Source organism: Triticum dicoccoides, chromosome 6B, assembly GCF_002162155.2.
Source record: "Triticum dicoccoides isolate Atlit2015 ecotype Zavitan chromosome 6B, WEW_v2.0, whole genome shotgun sequence".
NCBI classification, from domain to species: Eukaryota; Viridiplantae; Streptophyta; class Magnoliopsida; order Poales; family Poaceae; genus Triticum; species Triticum dicoccoides.
In genome coordinates this window covers 709234411-709246474 of record NC_041391.1, presented here as the reverse complement: position 1 = coordinate 709246474, position 12064 = coordinate 709234411, and the positions used below count along the sequence as shown (strand labels likewise).

General features: G+C 46.0%; 1 protein-coding gene across 1 annotated transcript; it reads left to right on the top strand.

Moving 5' to 3' along the window:
* Positions 1–7847: 7847 nt before the first annotated feature.
* LOC119325316 (serine/threonine-protein phosphatase PP1-like) lies at positions 7848–10603 on the top strand. Its single transcript, XM_037599062.1, has 3 exons — positions 7848–8176; positions 9423–9982; positions 10254–10603. Exons 1-3 carry the CDS (start codon positions 7996–7998, stop codon positions 10425–10427), a joined length of 915 nt encoding a protein of 304 aa, XP_037454959.1. The 5' UTR covers positions 7848–7995; the 3' UTR covers positions 10428–10603.
* The last annotated feature ends 1461 nt before the right edge of the window (positions 10604–12064 follow it).

Sequence of the window (12064 nt, the reverse complement as noted above, 5' to 3'; positions counted from 1 at the left end):
CGACACCCCGACACCCCGACCCCCCGACACCGACACGACACCCCGACCCCCGAAACCTCCCGAAAAGGTGCTCTTTGGCCTTCCAGAGGCCGACGGGGTCATATATTTGTGAATTATGAGTTAGATCATATATTTTCGATTTTGTTATGAAAAACATCATATATAATTGTGTTGATCGGGTAGATTTAAATGTGCAGTTGTTTCATTGCTGTGAGGTTTGGTGTTCGACGACCTCGCCGTGCGTTTGACGAGCTCTGCCCTTCATTCGTGGGTGAGCACAAATGACATGTCCTCCTCCCCCATTAATTATTTTCTCTATTCCAGTGTTCGTGCCGATGGAACTTGATAGCTAGCTATATATGTGTCTTGAATCATCAGTATGTGTAACCAATATGTGTCTCCCATTCGAAAGCGTTATAGTTATAAATATGCATGCATTTGCATATTTATAACCTTGATTCTTTCGAATTGTCCAGCGCTATCCATGGACAGCCCGAGTATGTGTAGATTGGGTGCGTTTTCCCATACGCTTTGCTCCGGATCCGACGCATAAATTTCGTCAGTGCCTCCCCTATTGTTCTCCGGGTACACATCCTCTTTGTTTATTGCAGAGACGTGCATCAGGAGAATAGCAGGGAGGTGCTGCCGAAATTTTGCGTCAGATCCGGAGCATAGCATGGGAAAATGAACCCAATCTACACATACTCGGGTGGGATTAGGACATATCATTACCTATTAGAGCGTAGGTTGCATGGACGTAATAAAATTGACAAAGTAGATCAACTGATGAATATATACATGGTGAATTATATATATATATTTGTTGTGTGTCCAGTAGATCTGAAAGTCAAGATGAGTGATCGTGCGTGGATGTATACCAGTCACACTGGTCAGAACAAATGGAGCGCTGAATGATTCACAAAAACCAAGGGGGTTGTGCAAGCCGCATTTGCAAATGGCCAGAGGAAAACCTGGTGCCCCTGTTTCCGGTGCGGCAATTGGGAAAAGAGGACAGAGGCTGAAATGAGCAAACACCTGCAGATGAGTGGTTTTACGCCCGATTATACGGTGTGGACATATCATGGTGAGTCTGCCCAACGTGACCGAGCTGAGGTGGATCGTCGTCGCACCGACGAGCATGGTACCGGGTTGGAAAACATGGTGCAAGACTATGATGATGCTCGAGATTCGGACGAGGAGATGGAGGAATCTGCAAAGGCCTTCAATGAAATGTTGGAGTCTTCAAAAAGTCCGCTCCACGAGCACACTGAGCTTTGTCAGTTGGATGCCATCTCACAAGTAATGGCTCTGAAGGCTCAGTTCAACTTGGGCAGAGAATGCTACGACGCAATGATGACAGTATTTGGACGCTTTCTACCCAAAGGCCATGTAATGCCTGCAAACCTGTACCAGTTGGACAAAATCCTCCGTGCACTGAAGATGCTCTATGAGAAGATACATGCCTGTGAGAAAGGATGTGCCTTATTTAGGCTTGACTATGCAGACTTGAACTATTGTCCCATTTGCAAGTCTTCCAGGTATGTTGTGGTAGACAACGGTATGGGTGAGAAGACATAGAGGAAAATCCCCGTTAGTGTTCTTCGGTATATGCCAATCGTACCAAGAATTCAACGTCTTTTCATGGTCGAAGAGACGGCCAGACAGATGACATGGAACAAAACAGGGAAAAGAACCAAACTAGATGCAGATGGGAATCTGATGATGGTACACACATCGGATGGTGTTGCGTGGGAAAAGTTTGATGAATAACATGCTGACAAAGCGGCAGATCTGAGGCATCCTCGAGTCGGTGTCAGCACGGATGGGTTCAGTGTGTTTGGTATGACGGTAGCCCAATACAGTTGTTGGCCCGTATTTGTCTTTCCACTCAATCTCCCCCGGACAGATTATGCAAAGAAAAAACATTTTCCTGACGTTGATAATTCCAGGGCCCAACTATCCGGGGAAAATATGAATGTGTACATGCAGCCGCTTAAGGACGAATTGCAAGAAGCCTGGGATAATGGGTTCAAGACATACGATGCCTATAGCAAACGGAACTTCATAATGCGTGTCTGGTACATGTACTCGACGCATGACTTGCCGACGTATGCACTATTCGTTGGCTGGTGTGTGCATGGAAGGTTCCCGTGTCCCACATGCAAGGGAGCTCTTGAGTTTCGTTGGCTTCAGGCCGGTCGCAAGTTTTCTTGCTTCTACATGCATAGACAGTTCCTGGATCCTCACCATAAGTTCAGAAAAGACAAGAAGAACTTCATCAGAGGTAGAGTTGTCAAAAACTCTGCACCACCTGCGTTGACAGGCCAACAGACCCTGGATCAGTTAAACGCTCTTGAGCCGGATCCAGAGCGTCCAGGGTACTTCAAGGGGTATAATTCTGAGCAGGCCTGGACTCACAAGACATGCTTATGGGATCTGCCTTACTTCAAAGACCTCCTTTGCCCACACAACATCGACGTGATGCACACTGAGAAGAATATCACTGAGGCGCTTTTTGGTACATTGTTCGGCATAGATGGGAAGTCAAAGGATAATACTAAGGCTAGAGTCGATCTGGAGGCGCTATGTGATTGGCCGTTACAAAACATGAAAGAATCGAAAGGAAAGCAGAATTGAAGCCGAAGGCATGGTTCAATCTTGGAAGGCAGCTACGAGGGAAATTATCTTGTGGGTGAAAATGCAGTTGATGTTCCCCGATGGGTATGCAGCGAATCTAAAGAGAGGAGCGAGTCTTGATAAATTGAAGATATTTGGTCTCAAGAGTCATGATTGGCACATATGGATTGAGCGGGTAATGCCGGTGATGTTGCGTGGCTTCATCCCTGAGGATGAATGGCTAGTACTGGAAGAACTCAGCTATTTCTTCCGTGTTCTTTGTGGGAAAGAACTATCGCCTGGCGTGCTAGAAGAAATGAAAGAGTTGGCGCCGGAGTTGATCTATAAGTTAGAGAAGATCTTTCAGCCAGGCTTCTTTAATTCAATGCAGCACTTGATTTGGCATCTCCCGACCGAGGCAAGATTGGGGGGGCCCGTGCAAAATCGTTGGTGCTACCCAACTGAGAGGATGCAGAAGATGCTTCGAGAAAAATGTAAAAATAAACATAGAATTGAAGCATCGATGGCTGAGGCATTCATCACTGAGGAGGCGGCAAACTTCGTGACAGCACACTACGAAGCCAAAAACCGTCATTTGCATAATCCGAAGCCTCGGTACAATGCTGACGACCCTAAAAAGGGTGGATCCAACCTCAGTCTATTCGAAGGGAATCTCGCACCAGCCAGTATTTCAAATCCAGTATCTTTGGATAACGAAGAATGGCGGACCATTTCGTTGTATATCTTCAACAACCTGATAGAAGTGCGGCCGTACATCGAGTAAGTTCTCGGTACATTGTTTCGCAACTTCTATTTCCTTTGAACTGCTCTTATTCCTGAATATTTCATATAGTCGATACGTAGCCATATTCTCGTATGGAGCGGTGATCCAAAAGGATTCCATCGAAGAGTATGAGATTCTCGCAAAGCAAGGAGGCGGCTATCCCTGTTTCATCTCTTGGTTCAAACAAACGGTAATTTCTATTAGACAATTTCATTTCATTCGCTAATTTGTGCGTAATGCAACAATCCTTTCGTATTGAACTTGTATACTAATTCAGAGTCTATGGACGCCGAATTGAGACAAGTCGCTAATGGTTTTGACTATAAGGTCCGTTCATTTGACAAATACGACATCAACGGGTATCGCTTTCGTACCTATGGCAAAGAGCTATCTATGGCCGACCGAAAATCTACAAATTGTTGTGTATCTGCTATCGGCGAAGGAGGTACCGAGTATTATGGGAGAGTTGAAGCAATTTATGAACTTCTATTCTATGGTGAAAACCCACCGAATGTCGTAGTCTTCAAATGTTATTGGTTTCAGTCGAAGGAGACTAGAAGGACTCATGAACATATAGGGCTAGTTGAAATCAACCAAAGCACCCATTTAGATATTCCTGATATCTATATTACGGCTCGACAGGTGACCCAAGTATTCTATCAACCGTGGGCCTGCCAAACTAATCCAAATCTGAAAGGTTGGGATGTCGTTTATGAAGTGCCGCCACGTGCTAGACTATCTCCCCCAAAGGAAGAGGATTATGAACCTCACATTAACCCAGACACATATGAAGGAGAATTCTTCCAAGAGACATGTCTTTCCAAAAAGCATTTCAAGAACCGCTATACTTCACCCCAAAACATTGAAGTAGACAGCGACGGTGAATCCGACATCACCCCAGAGGAGGAACAAGAAGAGCCGGAACAAGAAGAGGTTACTTCTGCAGATGACCTGTCAATGCTTGACCGATTACGTCAAGGTGGCCTTCCACATGTTGATGCCACTGAACCCTATGAGCCCGTCATTGATTATAGTGATGATGATGATTATGCATTTATTGATGATACTGATCGAGATTATTAGTAGTGTCAGGTATTCAATTTTTTTATGTTTTACTTGATGATGATACACTTAAGTGATATACATATTATTATTCATGTCGGTATTTTTTTTATGTTGTACTAATTTCGTTTACTCTTTGTCATGGCAGGTGTTGAAAGATGGAAGGGGAGCCGACTGAGGCCAAGGACAAACGTGCCCAAATTGAAGGTGTGCCACACCATCAAGGTAGCTCCAGCTTATATCAGTTCGGGCGGAACTGGGTATGTGGTTTGCTTCATGATTCATGCAATTCATTCATCATGCTAGCTTGAGCCCTTTAATTACTAATTTACTTTGTTTCTCTCTTTCAAGCATGCTACAATAAGACGGATAAGGTGCCAGAGGGGTACGACCTGTATGCCATGGCCCACACTGCCTCTTACAAGAAAGTCAAGGGGAAGGCGTGGAAAGGGGAGGACTTTAACCCGAGCCAATGTCCCATTGATCTAGAGCAGGTGATGATATCTGTTGGCGGGAGGTCCCGTGGCTCCATAGCCTTTGATCCAGAGATTGCTCCTGAGACCACGGTGAGTTTAATTTGAATGGACGTTACTTGCTAGTCTTAACATTTGAGTGTCATCATGCTAACGAAACATTGGAAATGATCTTTGGTGCAGCGTAACTCCAGACAAGCATCACACGATCCTTCTCCAGCTACTGGCACGAGCCAGCCCGCTCCTACACCTTCATGATCACGGTAAGTTTCTCTAGTTTTTTGCTTAACAAATGCATAAAGACCTAGACTTAGCTTTATTTCCTCCAATATGCTTACCTTAATGACCTAGAGTTAGCTTCTTTTCCTCCAAAATGACGTAATAAGCTTACTAACCTCCAAAACCAGCCATTTTACCTAAGTTAGCTCTAAACCGATCTATACTTAGCTTTGTTTCCTCCAAAATGACCTAATTTAGTTGTAGTATGCTTAGTTAACTAGGTTTGCTCAATAATGACATGTACTTAGCTTACTTATGTAAAAAACGACATAATTAGCTTATAAACGATCCATTTTACCTAAGTTAGCTCTAAAATGATCCATTTTACCTTAGTTAGCTCATAAATGATCAATTTTACCCAAGTTAGCTTTAAAATACCCATTTTACCTAGATTATCTCCAAAATGATCCATTTTACCTAGATTATCTCCAAAATGATCCATTTTACCTACGTTAGCTCTAAAATGACCCACTTTACCTACGGTAGCTCCAAAATGACCCATTTTACTTACGTTGGCTCCAAAATGACCCATCTTACCTATGTTAGCTCTAAAATGATGCATTTTACCTAAGTTAGCTCATTAACGACCCATTTCACCTAAGTTACCTCACAAACGATGAAGTGCTTCTTCTTCTAGTCACCTTTTCCTAACTTTCTTATTTGCCATTTTGCAGATTTCATTCACTTCTCGGAAGCTAGCTTGCTATGATGGAGTGCTTGTTTTTTATTTCATTCTCTTCTAGTATTCTTCTAGCTTGCTATGATGGAACTTGCTATCTTCATGAAACTTTGCATTGTAATATGTATGTGCAACTTCCTAATGGTTGCAACTTATGTGTATGTGCAACTTGCTATGTACGAATGGATGGAACTATATATGTATGTACGATGAAACTTATGTGTTGGATATGTCATATGTTTGCTGTTAAATAGCCCTGTGAAATATATATATATATATATATATATATATATATATATATATATATATATATATATATATATATATATATATATATATCATATATATTTGCTGTGAAAATTGTTGGATTTAAAAAAAACAGAAAAAAGAGGCAATGCATGATCTTTGCCGTCCGCCGCGGACGGCAAAGAAGACACGTGGCGGCCACCTGTGCTCCCTGGGAGCTGACCCATTTGGCCAGTTTGCTTACAGTGGCAGACGGCAAAGGATCACCACATTTGCCTACAGTGGCGGACGGCAAAGCCTAGGTGGGCAGTGACGTCCAGCTGACGTCACCCAACGGACGGTAAAGGCCAGATAATTTTTGCTGTCAGCAGCTGACGGCAAAGGCTGCCGTTAGCCATCTAACGGACTAACAGCGTATTTATTGCCGTCAGCTTTCTTTGCCATCCGCTACTTATGGCAAAGGACCCTTTGCCGCCAGCCTCCGGAAGCAGACGACAAAGTAGCCAGCTCTTTGCCGATCCTTACTTTGCCGGAGCCTTTTGCCGTCCGCGGCAGACGGCAAAGGCCTTTGCCGTCCTCCGTTCCTGCCTTTGCCGTCCGCCCCGGTGGACGGCAAAGTAGATGATTCCTAGTGTACAAAGCAGCCATAAGTATATAGTAATAACGGAAATTCCATATTCACGGAAACGAAAAGTTCCGTTTCCACGTCAGTTCACCGGAAAACACCGTTCAATTTTTGTTTCCATTTCCGCATAAATAATTCCACTTCCACTCCCGTTTCGCAAATTTCTATTTTCGTTTTCATATTTCCTCTCCATTTCCATTTTTCCTCCGGAAAAACGAAAAGTTTCCATTTCATTTTCATCCCTAACCGAGAGCATGCACCGTGCGACAACTCTTTCCTTGCCTTGCTGCCAGTTAAAGTGCATGTCACGGGAAGTATACTACATTTTTTTCATGATAATATGTGTCTTATTTATAGTATATCATGAGAACCATAATACAAGCTATGTAAATACCGACCTGATAAGACTAAAAAGACAGCAGGACACCAGACAAGAAAGAAAATTACAATCGAGACTGAAGAATCCCTTGAGCTTGACATCATTGCCTATCACCTGCCTTTGACACTACCACAATAATCATCATCACCTGAACTCTACGCGGCTCCATTGCTGATATGCAGTTTTGCAGACCTCCAAGGTGGCTCACCAAAGGAGAAGTCATTGTTGTTCAACGAACCAGACCGGGGCAACACTCCAGACACACCGTCGAACTCCAAATCTGGCACCCCTGAACGACTAGGACCTCGAAGGAGAAAACCATACTTGACAGTCACGAACCACGAGGGTCAGGAAGGAGATTGACTGGTTCGACCGGTCGAGGGTTCCCGGCATTGAAGAAGAGGGCACGTCGAACCGAGGTGGCGGCAGCTGGTCAAATTGGGTGGAATGGGCCCGAAGGAGGAAGAATGCTCTTTGTCGCTGGATGCTGATCCGACGGACGAGAAAGAAGTGATCGAAACAAAAAAAACGAAATCCAGTCGCCGGCCTAGCTAATATATCACCAGCCAGCCAGAGACAGTGAGATCAATCATGTTTCGGCCGGCAAGTTTGTTTATTTATAGGACACGGTGCATATAACGCGAGGATTAGTGACAGGCTCAGCTCACCCCCATTTGCCACTCGTGTCCTTATTTGGGAGGGCCTCTGCAAGCCAAGCATCGCGGGGCCATAAAACGAACCAAAGCCATGGACACGGGCGCACCGACGCTCTCCTCCTCTCCTCTCCTCTCCTCTCCTCTCCCAGCCCGACCTCCTCCACGGCGAGCGGCGGCAAGGAGATAGAGATCGTCGATGGACGGGCACGCGGTGGACGAGCTCATCCGGCGGCTCCTGGACGGGAAGAAGGGCAAAGCGCCCGGGAAGAAGGTGCAGCTGAGCGAGGCGGAGATCCGGCACCTCTGCGTCACCGCCAAGGCCATCTTCCTCGCCCAGCCCAACCTCCTCGAGCTCGAGGCCCCCATCAACGTCTGCGGTGAGTCGAGTCCCGTCGTCGCCGCCGGAGTCTCGTCGCCGGAGTCATGCATGCATTGTCGATCTCCTTCTCTTGGTCATGTGGTCGTCTTGTCCCTTGATCTTAATGGTCGTTTGGATTTGTGGTCGTCCGGTCGTGACTCACGAGTGGCCTGGGGCCTTCGATGCTCATGATGAGAAAAAATATTTCAATTGGCGTAAAAAATCAGGTGACCCTCGAGATGGCTGAAATTTTGGCAAATTCGAATCATTTCCGAGAAATCCGTGTTTTATTGTTTAAATTTGGAGAGTTTTCAATTCAAACACATATACTATAAAGGAGTGTGTAGCGCCCTTACTACATAGGGGATCCGGCTTGCCTGCTCCCTCTTCATGCTCCCATCCGTGCTCCCACTTCATTCTATGGCTGTCTTTTTTTCTTTTGTCTTTCTAATCTAATCATCTCCCCCCTGATTTTAAGGGGGTGGGGCCGCGCCTTATTTTGTTCCAATCAAATCAACCCACGTAGGCGGGAGCACGGATGGGCACACACGAGGGGAGCAGGCAAATCTCGTCCCTACATAGGACCTGATATGGTCTTCTACTGGTGAGTTTCGTATGCAGATGTCTGCTGTTGGCCCAAGTTTGGAATGCTTGTAATTTTTTCCAAAAAAAAAATCACTATGAATTTATATGTACAAGATATGAGCCTTTCGGCGTAACAACTTTAGAACCGCGGACTAGCTAGGTCGATAGCGATCTAACTACCATGGCGTTACTGTAAGACATGTTGGTTAATGAGATCTGAGGTTCTTATTACAGCCTCGAAATTTCGTCGAAATTTTAAACCTAGGTTGTGCCTCCTTTCCTGGTCATCGGTCGTGGTGGTCTTCTTCCCCGATGATCGTGTGTGCCTCATGTTACCGACAATTTCAGTGCTTGCAGAAAATACCTTGCCGAAGACCGCTTGCCAAGTCTTGAGTGGTAATCCTTATGTCGTTTTAGTTTTGTCGTGCCGCTTGTTTGGGGTTGTGTCTTTCTTTAATTTGTTGTTGTATCGGTTTCTTTCTCAATGAATATACACATACTCCTTCCGTTCAGAATTACTTGTCGCGAAAGTGGATGTATCTAGATGTATTTTAGTTCTAGATACATCCATTTTTAAGACAAGTAATTCCGAACGGAGGGAGTACATCTCTACTGACCAAAAGAATAAAAAATTGACGTGCTTTTATGCATGCATGCATGGGTACTTACGTACGTGTCAGGCGACATCCACGGGCAGTTCTCGGACCTGCTCCGGCTGTTCGACTACGGCGGGCTGCCGCCGACGGCCAACTACCTGTTCCTGGGCGACTACGTGGACCGTGGCAAGCAGAGCATCGAGACGATCTGCCTGCTGCTGGCGTACAAGATCAAGTTCCCGGACAACTTCTTCCTGCTGCGGGGCAACCACGAGTGCGCCTCCATCAACCGCATCTACGGCTTCTACGACGAGTGCAAGCGCCGCTTCAGCGTCCGCCTCTGGAAGCTCTTCACCGACTGCTTCAACTGCCTCCCCGTGGCGGCGCTCATCGACGAGAAGATCCTCTGCATGCACGGCGGCCTCTCCCCGGACCTCGACAGCCTCGACCGGATCGCCGAGATCCAGCGCCCCGTCGACGTGCCCGACCAGGGCCTCCTCTGCGACCTCCTCTGGTCCGACCCCGACCGCGAGAGCCCCGGCTGGGGCGAGAACGACCGCGGCGTCTCCTTCACCTTCGGCGCCGATAAGGTCGCCGAGTTCTTGAACAAGCACGACCTCGACCTCATCTGCCGCGCCCATCAGGTAATTACAAAGGGAGTACCTAGAACTCATCTAGATGAGATATAATTTGATCTCATTCACTTTGAAAACAAGAATAGATACAACCCACGTCAGAACACACACATCTTATAGCATCACATCTAATGGCTACAAAAGGTGAATGAGACCAAATTATATCTCATCTAGATGAGTTCTAGCAAAACTGAATTGCGAACCTCTCCCCTCTCCTCTCCTCTCCATCCTCTGTGCATTGTCATTGACGATTCTTGGTGGCATGGCGATGGAGGAACAGGTTGTGGAGGACGGGTACGAGTTCTTCGCGGACCGGCAGCTGGTCACCATCTTCTCTGCGCCCAACTACTGCGGCGAGTTCAACAACGCCGGCGCGCTGATGAACGTCGACGCCAGCCTGCTCTGCTCCTTCCAGATCCTCAAGCCCTTGAGAGCCAAAGCACAGACGGACTAACAGAGTTTTCATATTGTTAGAGGCTCGATTAGAATCATGGAGGTCTCATAGATTTGCATGCACATATTTCTCTTCAAAGATCCGTGGTTCTTTTGAAAAGATCCATGGTTCTTTTGGATCATTTGCTTGTAATTCTTTATATATGTGTATATAGTTATATAGAAGCATTCACGTGATCACGTCCACTAGCAAAACTAATACAGCCGTCGTGTCGGCCCTATCAGCATAATAACTGTCAATATGGCAATTTTGACCGAATATCTCACAAGCTCCATTTCCTATAGCCACGGATGAATATCACTTGGCCCGCAGCCCCCAGCCTTCACTTCCCTCTCACTGTCGCCACGTCGCTTCCCGCGTGTCCGGACTTGGTGCTGCTCTCGAAGGAGGAGGAGTGGATCATAGACAAGGCGGCGGCGAAGGAGGAGGAGAAGGATCGCCTTTACGTGCTGGAGGCAGCGGCCAAGGATCCTGCCCTCGATGAGTGTCCGGATTGGAATTCGAAACCACACGCCATCGAGTTCAATTCACGTGGTGGCTATGAGCTGATTCCGCATCAGCAGGAGACACTATACTAGGAAAAGGCATGCTAGTGGCGCACCAGTTTTGCCTACTAATGGCGCACTACTAGTACGCCACTAGCATCACGCCATTAGTATAAATTCTAATGACGTACCACTGGTGCGTCATTAGTATCTGATGTTCTAATGACGCACCACGTAGTGCGCCATTAGTATAGCCCACAGTGCGCCATTAGAATGCCTCCCAAGGGCCATATGTACCCATGTGCTTTGGCTTACTAATGGCGCACCACCAGTGGGTGATGCGCCATTAGTGTGATTATCACAGTGCGCCATTAGTGTGATTATCACAGTGCGTCATTAGTGTCTTGTGTGGTGCGCCACTAGTATGAATACTAGGGATGATTTTTTTTTCTTTTCTGATATTTTCACAGGTTACAAAATATATTATTGAACATAATTTAGACAACACCACACAGCAACAGCAGATTCATCGAATACAATAGAAGATTAGTCTCCGAATACAATTCATCATATTAGTCTCCGAATTCAAAAGACCGAACAAAGATAGAACATTACAAGTCTCGAGACCGCGAGTAGCGAGTTTGTCTTCACATTACAAGTCGATATCGATCATCTAAACTACCATCACATAGAAGAGAGCTGCGGTCATCACGATGAGCATCATCGCGATGAAACTGGTCTTCACCCGATTCCTCCAACGCTCCCTCCTCTCTCCCGCTAGATAGCGGGCGTATCTAGATTCCGCCTCCGCCCTAGTGGTGTACCCTTTGTAACTGTTACCGCTGAAACGGTGAACCTGTCTCCGACACTCCTCCCAGTCGCCATAGACTCCGGGAACCTTACCCTTGTACACGGCATACGACGGCATCTCTATGCACAAGCCAAACAACAGACAATACATAAGCAATAGATAAGTATGCAACAAAAGGATCGGAAGAGAAAAGCAAGACATTAATAGCACGATTCATGGTCCTACTAATAAATAGCATCGATTACATCTAAGTTGAACGACTGTCCAAACTAAAGAGACATACAAGTTCATTAAAGTTTAATTACAACATGAGCTAATCGATGTTTCAGAACTACAAATAG

Excerpts from the sequence above, each read along its gene's own strand:
- LOC119325316 (XM_037599062.1), top strand. The coding sequence starts at position 7,996 with ATGGACGGGCACGCGGTGGACGAGCTCATCCGGCGGCTCCTGGACGGG. Across the intron at positions 8,177-9,422 it reads GGCCCCCATCAACGTCTGCG|GCGACATCCACGGGCAGTTC; the intron begins GTGAGTCGAGTC and ends CGTACGTGTCAG. Across the intron at positions 9,983-10,253 it reads TCATCTGCCGCGCCCATCAG|GTTGTGGAGGACGGGTACGA; the intron begins GTAATTACAAAG and ends ATGGAGGAACAG.